The sequence below is a fragment of the Daucus carota genome, chromosome 2 (genome assembly GCF_001625215.2).
Source record: "Daucus carota subsp. sativus chromosome 2, DH1 v3.0, whole genome shotgun sequence".
Lineage (NCBI taxonomy): Eukaryota > Viridiplantae > Streptophyta > Magnoliopsida > Apiales > Apiaceae > Daucus > Daucus carota.
The window spans coordinates 29171032-29186166 of record NC_030382.2 but is presented as its reverse complement, the minus strand read 5'-3'; the positions used below and the strand labels follow the sequence as shown (position 1 = coordinate 29186166).

The window sequence follows — 15135 nt, the reverse complement described above, 5'->3', positions numbered from 1 at the left end:
GATCACTAATATTAATTGTTAATATTTTCTGCGAGGAGTTGTGTGAGTTTACTTGTACTTAATGCTTACATGTATAGGACTTGTGAACTTTTCTTCAACTTTCCCTCGGGCTTGCGAATATCTTTGTATGATTGTCATGATTTTAGTTGTTATATGCTGATCTGATAATTATATGATATCGCGTAAGTAATTATTATTTTATCTTAGTTAAATTGTGATCCATGACAATTATATGCTTATTTGTTTCATGATTGACTTTGATAGAATAATAGAAGCATGATTAATTCACGTTTTGAAATATTTAATTGGTATCTCTTTTTGATGCTTTATTGATGTTTTATTTGTGAATTGATTGTGATGTATTGGCACTGGTGAAATATTGTTGCATATTTCTTAAAACCACTAGTGCTAATATATTTTAGGTGTTTAATATTCTGAGTACAAGGGAGACAACAAAATATTTATTCTGTCTCATATTTATGTTCTGGAGTGGTGAGTTTCTGTAAAGAAATTTCCTTATCAATTGATTTCAAAAATTGGTATCCACTACTCTATTTTATAAATATTTCTTAGAATATTTTGCATCTATACATGTAGCGTCATAAGACGAGATATTGATTATCTTGTATTTGTGTACTTGGTGATCTTTGTCACTTGCAGCGTCTGTTTTGACGATGTGCTAGTATGAGGCCTTTTCACTAATTAGTGTGGCGAGTGCTTTATACACTGTAGTGCATAAATTTTCTTGTTTCCTTTTTAAATTGTAGTGAGAAACAGGAGTCTGTGTCTTTTTCAAAGACAAGTTCATTTAAACCTTTTATGCATAGATTCTGACTCTTGTACTCAAACCAGTTTTTAATGGAAAAACTTTGATTCTTTCATCGGTTGTGATTGTCATTCTTTATGAAAATCATTTTTACAATCACAACTGATTCATTTTTCCTCAAAAGATTAAATGCAATTGCTTTCATTCAAAATCATATATCTTCAAAAATGCATTTATATCTCCTTCTGTTCTTCGGAACTTAATCAGCCTCTTGGCTTTCCTAGATAGTCATAAGGTTGAAAACCAACAATCTTTATCCCCGACTATAAAACCAAATTCAGAACACATCCCAACTTTCCCCATGGAGTAATAAGGAACTTTTCAAACAAAAAGTCAATGAGGGAGAAACTGTACTTGTTGCAGCAAATAAGGATGTGAGGGATAGTGTACCCACAGCTCTACCTCTCAAGGAGAAAATGTGTTTTCAAAACTGAGGTAACTGTTGCTCATCTGTATTCTCTCAAAAGAATATAGAGCTGAAAAGGCAATAAAACAGTCTCTGGAATCATTCTCTCAACAGGGTGAGTCCATTGAAATTCGCTTGTCAGCCAGAGCATCTTGTATTGAGTCAAGCACATCATCAGTAATCACTCTGATGAAGAGCCTAAACAGAAAATCTTATGGACACAATACAAGAGAGTGCACAGTAAGGTTAAAGGTTTTGTTCCAGAAGCAACTTCTTCATTTACCATTTTACGGTAGATAAGATGGTTGATGCCTTTACAGGTGTAAGGAGGAAACGAGGATCTCTATTGCCAAATCTTCAGGATTCTCGTCTCCCTCCCCAGATAAGAATAGATCTGGATCCAATCGGAATGGATTTCCTATTTATAGGAGATCGGCAACTCTCTGACTATGAGTCAATTTATTGATGAGTCAGTTGAGGATCGAGGATTTACGAAACCTCATTGCACCGCCAGTGACCTCTCTTGAAGGGGCTATGGTGATTTTCTCATGCAGGTACAGAAGACCATACTTTGAGTGCTGAGAAAAACACTGTGAGCCAAACACTGAGAGTTAAACACTTGGTGAGATTCTGAGAAGAACCAGTGAGATATTAGAATGAGAAATATGTGAGCATCAGTGAGTGCAAACACATAGGATTTTGAGAAGAGTGAAACACTTGTGACGTACATATAATAATAATTGGTATTGAAAGCTCACAAGTTGTTGAAAGAATTGACGGAAGCAACTACGGTTCATTCCATTTCATGGTGTGAACTTATGGTTGATGATTCTCTTGAATCAAGTGTCTTCACAGACATTGAGGGGGACTTAGGCCTTTGCCATAATTAAGCCTTTGTCTAACCTCCCAGAGCAAACAACTCTGGATCCTTAATTGGATAAGCCACTTAGTGGTTGGCAACTTGTGGACCATGATTCGGATTTATCTGATGAGTCTGCAGGGACTGGGAATTACGAACTCCCATTGCACCACCGGTGACCCCCTTTAAGGGTGGCTAAGGTGATTTTCTTGCAGGTACTCAGCATTTTGGAAGCTCAGTATTTGTGTGGAGGGATACACTTACAGAACTCGTGAGTGACACCCTTACCCAAAAACCGAGAGAAATTTGAGTGTCGAGTGATACACCTGCAGAACGTTTAGTGAGATAACCACTGAATACCAAATTCATACCTAAACGCAAAGTGGATACTTTCACTGGAATGTTCGACTGACTGCCGTTGGAGCCATGTTAAAGATGTTATCGAAACCTTATCAGGGATCTAATAATTGGTATTGCAACCTAAAAATATCGGGAAGCTTTATCATTTGGTAACAACAAAGGGACACGGTTGTCAGATTTTACTCATTACTTTTCCGTTTGGAACCTATTCTTTCAGCATAGGGACCAACCCAACCAAAGTAAACCCTTCTTCTGAACTCTTTCTTCGACCCCAGCTTTAGCGTTGTTTAGTTCTCTATGGGGAGATTATCTTTTGGTACAGGAAGTATTGTACACGTTCCTTGACCTATTTGATACCACATATCCTCGGAGGATTCCACAACTAAGGGGGAGAATATATTTAGGGGAGAATATATGAAAGGGGGAAGAAAAAGTAAGTTAGCTTTCTTCTGCTGTCTACAACTAAGGGGGAGTAAACTACTCTTTAGCTGTGTAATACGGAGGAGGAGATTCATCTTTCAACTAAGGAGGAGGATTCATCTTTCATCTAAGGGGAGATTGCTACTTATCACCAAGGGGTACCTGATCAAGGTAATGGGAGGAGAAGTAATAAAAACTCATGTACACCTCACCACTGTATTGCATTCTTATTCAGGAGGTACGTGGTATGATTCCTAGGAAGTAGTGGTATTGGTTCACCACTATCTTTGTCAGAGGGAGAAGCATAAGCAAAGACTTGTTTCTTTACTTTTGAGGAATCATGGTGATACATTTATTCTTCAGAAAGTGGTACACAGGAACTTATTCATCACCACTGAAGAGCCAGAGAAATAAAGGTGATATGCACATCTGTTATTTCTATTCATGAAATCTGGAAATGTATTATATGATCCAGAAACTTTGTAGCATTATTTACTAGTCCAGGACTTTACTTTTTCTAGTGTTAGTTGAGTTATCCTCCAGAGGATTTGCTTGTTATGATTAACAAACAAATAGGGGGAGATTGTAAGTCTAAATGTAAAGACAACCCTATCTGTTACATAGGGATGATAACTCAACAATAGAACAGGACAAGTAAATAACACTACGCCTGCACCGAAATCGGAAGATACGAAGACAAAGGTTGAAGAAGCCATCTACAGTCTTGAAAGAATAAGTTCACTGGAAGAAGTTCATCAATATGTTCATGCCTCAGTGAAGAATAAAGATTGAAGTATTCAAGATTGTGGAAGCAATGAAGATGTTGTCCAAGTACTCGAAAGATTTCAGTGCAACCCCTGAAGCAAGATATTTCAGGATATCTTGGTTGGTTATTTATAATCAACAAATTGAAGCAATACTCAAGTCTGGTGTGACTGATTAAGTACGTTGTCAAGAAAAGAAGACGGAGAATCAATTCTGTATTAGTCGTTCGTGAACCAGACCAGTGCACAGGACGTCAGTACGTGTGAATTGGATTCGAAGGATTCAATCAAGAATAACTTAATCAAGTCAAGGCAAAGCGACCTCCAAATTAACTAGTAAACACTTATATGTATATATGTGTAACATATATGTATATATATATATAAGTGTGCTAGATTGTTCTAAGTTAGAACAAGGAAGAAATGGAGCAAGCTAGAGAGGAACAAGGAAGAAATGGAGCAAGCTAGAAAAGAACAAGGAAGGAATGGAACAAGGAAGGAATTAATTATTAATTCTTCCTTGCGCCAAGATTGGAACAAGGAAGGAATTAATATTAATTCTTCCTTGCGCCAAGAGTGGAACAAGGAAAGAATTATTTATTATAATTCTTCCTTGCTCCAAAGTCATCCGCCAGCCATTCCTCCTTGCGCCAAAATGGAACAAGGAAGGATTTAGTATTTAAATCTTCCTTGCGCCAAATCCTCAATCAGCCAATTCTTCCTTGCGCCAATTGGAACAAGGAAAGAATTGCTTTCCTTGCGCCAGTTGGAACAAGGAACGAATCAATTTCTTCCTTGCGCTAATTTATTTAATAAACAATTCGTTTGAATTGTTTTGAATGGAACGAGGAAGGAAATTGTTTCCAATTTCTTCCTTGCGCCATTTAAATCATTTAAACAATTCTTCTGAATTGTTTTGGCGCAAGAACGAGGAAGGATGGAACGAGGAAGCTTTAATTTGATTGGTTGAAAGCTTCCTTGCGCCAAGCGCAAGCACCAGCTGAGTTTGTCCCCCAAAGTCTATAAATAGAGGCTTTGTGTTTCATTTTGAACACACAACTACAACTACCCACATTACACACTTTGTAAAGGGCACACACTACACACATACGAGAGCTTAGATAAAAGATCTGTTTTGATAGGCGTTTGTGTGTAGAGTGTATTGTAGTCTCTGCAGCCAACCTTCGGGTTTGGATTTATAGCACCTTCGAGGTATTTATCAATATACAGATATACCTTGGAAAATATTGTGTGTTGGTTTAATATTTTCATATCCTCAGGAACCGACCCAATAAATATCCGGAACACGAAACCCATTACAGAACTGCAATTTGTTTATCCGCAAGATTCGAAAGAATTTTAAATTGTAGTGAGTATCGTATTCAACCCCCCCTTCTACGATACTTTGCACCTAACACTTTGGTTCTCTCAGAGGATAAACAAATTGTGTGACTTCTTGATGATTTTCTAGGCGTTACATCAGCTGAAGTATATTGACTTAGGTTGGCACTGCAAGAAAGATTTGCCCCCAGCTTTGCAGCCCAATCAGCGTTCCCAGGAAAGGACCCTTCACTATCTAGAGCTGACTTGATTCTCTACTTATCTTGTTCCGTGGCTTTCCTGAAGAATATTTCACTCCAAATATGATCTTCCCCCAGTTCATCAGCCACTAATTTTGTTTCAGCCAAAAACTTGGGATAATCTGCAAAATATGCATCGCTAAATATTATAATCTGCAAAATATGCATCGCTACATACATACATACATATAAAATAAAAAAACTTTTAGCGTCGGCATTTTGTAAAATATAACCGACACTAAAAGGTATAACTTTTATTTTAAAGCGGACTGTAGGCAAAGGCATTCTACAAACCCAATGCCATAAGTCAACCCTTTAGCGTCGTTGTTTTGCAACCTGCTGGTATAGGCCAATCCTTTAGCGTCGGTTAACAAGTCTTTTGCCTCGCAGTTTAGCCGTGATATAGTAGACTTTAAGCATCAGCTTTTTAATCGAAGCAAGAAGAACATACCTATAAAAATTTCACCTTCAAACTGCAAGGGCGGATCTTGATCGTTCTTGGAGCATTTTCTTCATTGTTTACGGTATCGAAGAACCACATACTCTCCATTTGAATAAAAAAATTCATCTGTAAAATAAAGATAATACCAATGAAATCAATGTTCTATATCTATTTTTGATTTTGGTTCAATTTTAAATATAATTTAAAATTTTGAAGATGATGAAATTTAAGAATTTATGTATAATCACTGCAAATTATATCAATATGAAATAGATATCCATGGTGTATGTGTGTATATAAGAATGCTTAAAAAACTTATTCAGGCCATCACTTACCAATTTAATATGTGGTTGAAAATTACGTATAGATCATTCATATCACGCAAACAATTTAAAAACTTGTGAAAATAAGACATATATGGAATGGGACCATAAAAATAAGAGAGATGATGGTATGAAATGAAGGTGAAGAATATAAGATTGGTTTTTTTTATAGAGTGGTATGGAAGGATGTAGAATTATCTAGAAATTTCCCGAGTATGTGAGTGTTGGATATAAAGAAATATATATATGACACACAATTGTTACAAAATAAAAGGCTGGCAATTAGAATGACCTCGAGTGTTTCCTAAATAAAAATTAAAATATGTTTTATTTCACTCAAACGCATTATGTTTCTCTTTAATGCACACTTAGCGAAGGCAAAGGAAACCGAATTACGAAAAAAGAATATGATAAAATTAAATTTAGTTTTGCATACATTCTAAAAAAGACCCTAAAGTCACATGTTCTCATCCACCAAAAAATCAGTAGAACATGACCTTGAACAAGGAATTAAGATAATAAATGTAAAATTATAAGATGCAATTGAAGAAACTGAGAATATAGACTTACATAAAACCGAGAAAAGAAGATGTGTTATGAAACCCCAAAATCCAATTCATCTATTCAAAACCCTAAAATCCAATCAAACCTATCGGGTTAAAAATTCAGCCGGGTCAAAGCTAGGTCCCAAAGTTGTGATTTTTCAATTCAGGTCTAAATTGGGACTCCAATAAAGGATAGTTCTTGAAACTACCAATTGAATTGAGCTATAAACAGGACGGACCCGAAGTAATGTAAGATTGTGAGGGAGGTTGGGTGGAAGAGAGAGGGTTATAGAGAGAGGGTGAAAGGGATATGCATGGTTATAGAGAGAGATGATGTCGGGATAGAATAGTCGCGAGAGAAATGAGAAAATAGAAAATGCAGAAATTAACTTATTATTTCGTTATGTATGTGGGATGTTTTGTGTAGGGGAGCCGGTACTTTATTTTTTAACAAAGCTGTAATAAGGTATAGATTATTTTAATAATTAATGTCGAAAAATATGATTTAACACGGCTATTATAATTATACAAAAAGCTAGGAAATTACTCACACTAAAAAAGAATAAAGCGAGGCACAAGGACAAGGTGGAGAAGTGAAGAGAATCCCTTGTAGAAGAACCTGTTCGGCTGAGCTTATGATTTATAATTTTACGTGACTTATGAATTAACGTGACTTATGTGATAAGCTGGGAGTTTAAAATGTCTGTTTGGGTAATTTTGACTTATTAATAATGATTTAAAAGTTAATAAAAATATATAAACAAAAATAAAATTGATTTATGGGTAACTTATGACTTAGAGAAATTTTTATACAAAACAATTTAACAAAATTTAAGTCACTACAGAAAAAAGTACCTCAAACTAACTTCTGGGTTTAGGCCAGCTTGTGGCTTATTTCTGACTTTAAGCAGACTTCTGACTTATTATTACACAGACGGACATTGTTCAGCTTAAAGTTGAATACAATTTTTAGTCCCAGTTTAAAGCGAGGACAAACAGGCTCGAAGTTTGTAGAGGGGTAAATTCTCCTATTTTTCTCAATTATTCAACATTTCATGCTTTTCTCAATTAGTTTCTTTCTATAATTAGTTCAGAAATGCTATACTTGTCAACATGTGTCAAGACATATTATTCGATTTATGATTGTTGGATGATAATGTGTTTGGTTTTTCGGTAGGCAACAGAGCACTTTTATGACTTATTACTTAACATGACTTATGACTTAACATGACTTATGAGAAAAGCATGGGAGCTTCAAATATCTGTTTGAGTAATTTTGACTTATTAAGGACATATTCGTTATCAAAAATAAATAATAGAAATAAAAGTGATTTATAGGTCCCGGCTTTAAACCGGGACAAACATGCTTTAAAGCATACTTCTCCGGCCAGGGTCATCTTGAAGTGAGGAAGCGAGGCCATCCCAACGAGCCCAAGTATGGAAAGCCCTCAACAAGGCCTAGGTTAGCAAGCCCAATGGCTAGCAACCCCTAGAGGCCACATCATTTCTAGCAGCCACCTCGCTAGGAAGGCTAGATAATTTCTCTTATTAGCAAGCCCTTTTATGCTATGTAGGGCGGTCCAACTTAACTGTGGACCGAAGTGACTTGTGATATCCACTAAATGAACCCATCTTGATGGTCCTTCAATTGTGGGTCTGCCCGGGCCCATGAGAATTTTGGGCATAACATCTCATTAGAATAAAAACCTATCCTACATTCTTAGTTTGATACAATCAGCCCTTACCTCTCCTTGTTATCTCCGCTTGAAATTCTACCTTACCTTTCCATTCCTCTCCTTGTTATCTCCGCTTGAAACTCTACCTTACCTTCCACATCAGCCTATCCTTCCTAATTTACCTTTTGCACCCGCTTCTCTTCTTTAACTTATTATCTTTTTAGTGTAAAAATTATATCACCACCATCCACAATAATCTATCATTGTTATGATATTTTTCGATATATCATATGTACAATGATTTGTGTCCATTTCATGCATAATCGGTAAGCCATTGTCATATATTTACGCCTTATTTTGGATTTATTATTGTTTGTACATATTTGGATTTAATTGAATGTTGGATTTAATTGATTTTTGATCGAGTTCCGATCATTGAGTTCTGATCTAAGATATGAAGTTTTCGATAAAGTATAAATTGATCATGATGAATGTAATTACATGAAAGCCCAGTGTGACACACTTTAATTATCTTTAATATGTTAATATAATTTGTTTCTTAGAATCATATATTTTATGTATCTTTGTATTTTTAAATTAGTTCATAAAATTTTATATTGCAAAAATAATGTGATGTTCATCTTATTTCAGTATTTGTGGGAAGAATTATCCGAAATAATGAAGAAAATGCTCCAGTGCGACTTGAAATCCACATCCTTGAGACATGTACGGTAATATGTTTTACGGTAGCTAATGTTTTGTACTATTTATTCATTTCAAATTTAGTAAATTATCTTTTTACAAATTTTATCATAAAAATTTAAATTAATAAATTTATATCGGCAATAATTATGTTATTAATTGGTAAAGAAATATATATATTTTTATTTAAGCATCAATGTTTTGTCAATTTTTTATTTCACCGTTTCACTTTTAAACTACATGTTTTCATCAAAATGTATTGTAATAAACTACAAATAAATATTACACTGACAGACCCTCACTTTGTAATACTGTCTTGTTTCACATAAAAGTGATCTGCGAATATCTTTTACATAGTCAACCAGGATGTGATTTTTTTTACAAAATTAGAAATGGTTAAAGAAGTTATGCATTACATAGTCAACCAGGATGTGATTTTTTTTACAAAACTAGAAATGGTTAAAGAAGTTATGCACCTAATTTAATGTAAGGGTTACGAAGTTCAGGTAAACATTTAACTGATTTATGTGTACACTTGTCTTATAATCCGAATATTAGAAGACTGAAAAATTGCAGCACTCTTTTTGTAATCAGGCCTGGTCCATTTTTCTTAATGATGTTGATCATGAGTTCAGAATGCGTTGGCCTTTGTAATCAGGCCTGGTGCATTTTTCTTAATGATGTTGATCATGAGTTCAGAATGCGTTGGCCAAGAAAAAGTAATATCAAAGTCAACGGTACGTAACGCTCAACCATGTATATGTATAAAGATAACACTAATTAGATCATTTAACTTCATTTGAACGTATAAGTGGATCACCTACAAATTTTTGGTCTCGTTTGCACCCCTCATTTCGAATTAAGTTACACTTTGATAAATCTCATTTTTGCACTCATTTCAAATTAAGTTAGATCTTGGTATATAACTGCGAAATTAGATCAAACAAACAATTTTATTTAAATAAAATTTAATTAGAATGTTTATTTAAATTTTTTGTTATATGGAGATATAGACATCAGTACAAGGTGATGTTTAAAACAAAATACAAATCACTTTCTTGTGTAAAACCTGATGTTTAAGCCTTTGATTAGTTAGTGTAATTACATGTTCTATGCCTTAAATTGCAAGTAATATTAGTATTAACTTAGTTATAAGTAATATATTTTGTAAGAAATGGTGGCATAGACATCTGAATATCAGTAAAAAATGAAGTGTAAGTTAGGTTTAAACATCGGTTACCGACTGATGTCTAGTATAGACATCACCGACATCAACATCGGTCGAAAAAAAGAAAGACGTTGGCTGGAATCTGATGTCTATTAGCTTTTTTCTTGTAGCGTGTCCATCCTGCTAACATTTGGACCAGGCGCCTCAGGGCCGAGGCTGAAGGAAACCCTCTTCAATATTAAGATCACCATAGAGTTCATCGTACTCATCTTCATTGTCAATCAATTCATCCTGGCGCTGCATGATTTGTGGAAGGGGCCAAATGAAAAGAGACATGGAACACTTTAACCAAAGTGATCTGTCAGTGTAACCAGCATGAGCGTATATGTAAGTTACCTAGAATATAAGAATGCTGTACTAGAACTGTATATATGTCATTGCCATGAACTTCTTCAACAACTTTAATATGTTAAACATTTCTGTTAATTGCAGCTCATACTCGTTGCCTAAAATTGAGAAGCCTAATGCCCAATGGAGTTTGGTTCTGCGATTAAACTTGTGTACAGGTAATTTAATATGTTAAACATTTCTCCAGGAATGAATGGACCGTAGGAACTGTTATGGGTAGCTGCTCGAGGATCTGTTGCTGCTTTGGTTAGTTTTAGGACCATAGCACGAAGTTTGCATGATGGGTCGGCATGGACAAAGGAGGTGTTATGAAGCTGTGGATTAGTGTCAAAACTACTAACATTAACTGTTTATATCTTTGCTCTTAATGTACATAAAGATATGTAGATAGTTTTTTTCTCTGTATTATGACAATTCAGTGACCAATGAATTTATCTCTTCAAACATCTTGATATTCCACTCTTTTTGTTCACAGTTAAGTATGTATCTGCGAGCTCAATTGAAAACACAATCCAAACCTGACTCGTTATGAACATGCTATCACGACTCACTCCATTTTATGCTCAAAATGACTTGACAATGTGCGGCTTTGTTACCCGCATTTTCAAACACAAATATGGTATAACGAATAAATTGTGGTGCCATATGTTTGGTGAATATTTATAATAAATGGATTCGAGCCTAGTAAGGAGACAAAACAGAAGTCTGAATTACTAAAGGAGGGATAGGCAGAGCAGTGAAAAGATTGCAAGAGACAAGATCAAAAGGTTGATAGGGATGCCTGGAAATTATATGTTTCAAGAGAGGCACGAAATATTATTTGGGGACTAATAACATTGAATTAATAATACAATTCACTAGCAGAACAGAATTTATAAGTTCTTTCTTTTCAGGCATAAACATGATCTGCGGAGATTGATAATATTCTTAGTTTAGCCCATCTGCAGGAGGGGATATTCTTATTGTTAGGAATTGTCTCGCATCGGCAGTAAAAAGGGCAGAAAGCGAGAATATAAGCAGCCTAAAACAGATACTATTGTCACTATTGTCGTGTTAGGGTCGCCTAGCAAGCCCTTCAGGTAGTATCAAAGGCAGAGCCAGAGTTAGGAAGTTAGGCTCGCCTAGCAAGCCCAACACCTACACCTGATGGAGCTATACAGCTTATGTCAGTAGTATCATAGCCGGAGTTAGGCTCGCCTAGCAAGTCCTAAAAGGACAGAAGCCAAACGACATACACAAAACTAAATAAGATGAAGAGTCAAAGAATGAGAGCTAGTTACATTTATATTAAAAGAAACATGGTAAAGAAACAGGAAAAGAAGTAGCACAACCACTAAGAGTATCTCCGATTGATCCACTGGTCCTGAATACTACTTTGAAATGTTAAACTCCTACTAAACACGTCATGAAGGTTTTCTATTGTTTTTGCAGAAACATAGAGATGATTCAGTACTGATATAAGCTTTTGCTTGTTCTCGAAATCATCTAAACCCTCCACCTCTTCTTCTCCGCACAAGTCCTTCCCATTCACAATCACCATAGGGAACCTTACCCTGTCATTACCGACCAGCTCTTCTAGCTCTCTCATATACTCTGATTCTGTTGAACAATTCCTCTCCTCAAATACAACATTCCCACTCATCAGAAGTTTCTTTACCAACCCATTTGCACCTAGGCCATTATTAACACTAATTGTGTAAAGAATCACCTTGTCGTTGGATGGCTTAGGTCTCAACATTGACGATGAAGAACTGCCTTGTGAACTTGGACCTTCTAGTGTAGGAAGGCGGCATTCTGGGAACTTGGCAGCCAATTTCTCTCGAAACAATTTTACAATGTTTTGGATAAAGGTGCTCTGCAGCCTGAAAGTGATAAAAGAAACATATTATCATCCAAACTCAGGTGCATATTTTGCGCTCTAAACCAAGAATTACAGTGAAGAATAGGAAGAAAAATTACCCTTCTACATGCTGTCCAAGAATATTACCAACTTCTGCAAGAGCTTCTTTCCACTTGTCTACCTTGTCATTGTGCCTAGCCCTATGCTTTTCAAGCGCAAGGCCATAATTTCCAAGCTGGTGTTTAATATCTCGAATTTTGACCTCATAAAAAATTGGTATAATAAAGTACCTCGAGTTCTTTTTGCGTTCAAGGATAAGAACAAGTTCATCAAGACACCAAGTAGAATAGGCATAATTTTGGGAGAATATAATTATGGCGCTCATAGAGTTTCTGATCCCTTCTTTGATTGTTGAATCTACTTCATCTCCAACACGTATGGCAGTTCTGTCCATGAAAGCTGTAAATCCTTCGGCTTTCAGTGCCTCGTACAAGAAGCATGTGAACTTGTTGCGGGTTTCCCCTCTGAAACTCAAGAAGACATGACAAAACGAGGCATTCTGATCCATGGTGAATTAGCTTGTCATGAATTAAATTAGTATGAGGGATAGAAACCTGCAACTAATCAAAACATTGTTAGTTAATCTATACTTTAGACATTATTGAGAAGATGTATTTCTAACACAAAATTAGCAGATTAATACAAAATGATAGGAACTTGGAAGTGAAATTAGGTACCTTCCAAGTAGTTGCTTAGTAAAAGAAAAAGTTAGTTACCTTCCAAAGAAGTTGACGAGGGAAGTCAACTGTATAGGCCTCGCACAAAGTCACAATACAAATCAATACAATTCTATGGAATGATGTTGAATTTTGCGCACAATTACCAACTACAAGTGCTTATTTTTCAACGAAATAGAGGAAAAGGCAAGTAGCAAGAGCAGATGTTTTTCTTTATGTAAAATATAACAGTGTTCATATTTATGCAGGGCCTGATATCAGATGCATGCATTATGCATCCATGTTGGCCAAGTTGGCTCTCTAGTTCTAACGCGTTTCACAAAATTTGAAGATAATGTTCAATGGAATAATGGTGACAGCTGAGCATTGACTAATGCAAGAGCCAACAAGGGGTATTGGGGCTCTTTAGCCCCATCCTGAAATGAGCGGATAATACTATTAGATCCATATAGATCTAATTTTTTTGCATCCTTCCAAAATTAAACAAGCAAAGTTTTTAGCAGAACACTTTGACGATGACGAAGCTAACATTGGTGCTAGCTAACATCAAATTATTGAAGGGATATTGAAGGGATATATAATATATTTTAAGTTTTATGATTCTGCATAGTACAGTAGTTGTGAGGTATATGATTTCTCTCACTCGACTATACATAAAATATCATAGTTTAAATTCCGAATTTCCTTTTACATATTTTTCCAACTTTTGCAAATATTTTGGATTTCGAGATACAACTGTAGCTTTCTTACTATCAATATACAGAGTTTTAGATCTCCATTACTGTTCTATACAATTCGGTTCAAGCTTTTCATCGTCTTAAACACACTTGTGACAGACTGGGACTCTCACAATGGGCAAGCGACATGCAGTTGACACAAAGCTTCTAAGAAATATGGTACTTACAGAATTTTACGAGTTGATCGCTGCAGCAGAGGTAAATTCTTGGTTTAAGGGCTTACATTTTTGTGCCTTCGGTCTAAGAGTTTATACAAAAATTACTGTATTCAACAGAATTGTAGATTATGAGTCGATAAATCAAACTGCATTAGGTAATGTGATATGGATGTCATCTGTTAAACAACTTGTATCATAATTAACTGCTTTGATGAACTTGTATCAGGTAAATAGTGAGCATCCTTTGGCCAAGGCGATTGTAGAGTATGCTAAGAAATTTAGAGAGGATGTGGAAAATCCTGTCTAGCCCGAGGCTCGAGACTTGAATCTGTTACTGGACATGGTTTGAAAGCTGTTGTTCATAATAAAGAGATAAATGTGGAACAAGAGCCTGACGTTGGATCACACCATTAGTTATCAAATTGATGCAGAGGAAATGCTTGCAGAAGCTGAAGGAATGGCTCAAAGTGGGATTCTTGTGTCAATATAAACTGCCAAGCACCCCTTTGGAATTGTTGACGTAAGATCAGGATTTAATAAGAACGACGACCTGTTAAGGATCTGCTTAAGATTAGTAATACGAGGCATACGGATACCCATGATGCTATAGATCTTTCAGATAAGAGTTCAGAGAAACTGAGAAAACACTAGGACCTGTATATTTTTTTGTAGTTCAGGCTTTAGACTTAGACAAGTGAGTTTGTGATGATTTTTAGTAACGCTTAGTTAAGTGTTTATATAGAGCAAGAAGAAAGTTGTATAAAAGATCTCGTCATATTGCACATTGAGTGGTGAGTAGGCATTAGACAACACATGATTTTGTCTTTCAGTAGCTACTTGTATTTATGACTTATAACATGATGTATACGTGTGGTGGGAAACATCTTAACTGACTATGCCTGCTTAACAAGTCTCGATCCAATGTCAGATTTTGACCTGGTATAAGATTGATGAAGAACAGACGATTTCCTACAGTGTCGTATGTGTGAACAAAAAAAATCAAACTAAAAGAAAGACATATGTGGGCTGCAGATGTAACTACTCCATAGCTAAAGACTCCTACAATGATCTATCTGGCAGGCAGGATATGGATTTTATGTTATTAGTTTGTCTTTAATAGTGTGAATCTGTGCCACTCAATCTGCATTCTAAGTGGTATATATAAATTCTGAAGAACATATGCT

General features: G+C 35.6%; 1 protein-coding gene and 2 long non-coding RNA genes across 5 annotated transcripts; 2 read left to right on the top strand and 1 right to left on the bottom strand.

The window, feature by feature from the left end:
- The first annotated feature begins 8850 nt into the window (after positions 1-8850).
- On the top strand, positions 8851-10802 carry LOC135150597 (uncharacterized). Its single transcript, XR_010288749.1, has 4 exons — positions 8851-8927; positions 9498-9640; positions 10242-10458; positions 10564-10802. It is a non-coding gene; the product is annotated as an uncharacterized LOC135150597 (long non-coding RNA).
- A 934-nt stretch (positions 10803-11736) lies between these two features.
- On the bottom strand, positions 11737-13256 carry LOC108208920 (disease resistance protein RPV1-like). 3 transcript variants are annotated; one of them, XM_017379544.2, is made up of 3 exons: positions 13096-13256; positions 12439-12939; positions 11737-12341 (listed from the first exon to the last, which is right to left on the bottom strand). In XM_017379544.2, the coding sequence occupies exons 2-3, from the start codon at positions 12885-12887 to the stop codon at positions 11813-11815; spliced, it is 978 nt and encodes a 325-aa protein (XP_017235033.2). In that variant the 5' UTR covers positions 12888-12939; positions 13096-13256; the 3' UTR covers positions 11737-11812. The 3 variants fall into 3 exon arrangements, with proteins under 3 accessions (XP_017235033.2, XP_017235032.2, XP_063943160.1); XM_017379543.2 differs by having other exon boundaries at positions 12439-12933; positions 13096-13250; XM_064087090.1 differs by lacking the exon at positions 13096-13256 and having other exon boundaries at positions 12439-13037.
- Positions 13257-13321: 65 nt separating this feature from the next.
- On the top strand, positions 13322-14818 carry LOC135150596 (uncharacterized). Its single transcript, XR_010288748.1, has 3 exons — positions 13322-13681; positions 13893-13991; positions 14178-14818. It is a non-coding gene; the product is annotated as an uncharacterized LOC135150596 (long non-coding RNA).
- The last annotated feature ends 317 nt before the right edge of the window (positions 14819-15135 follow it).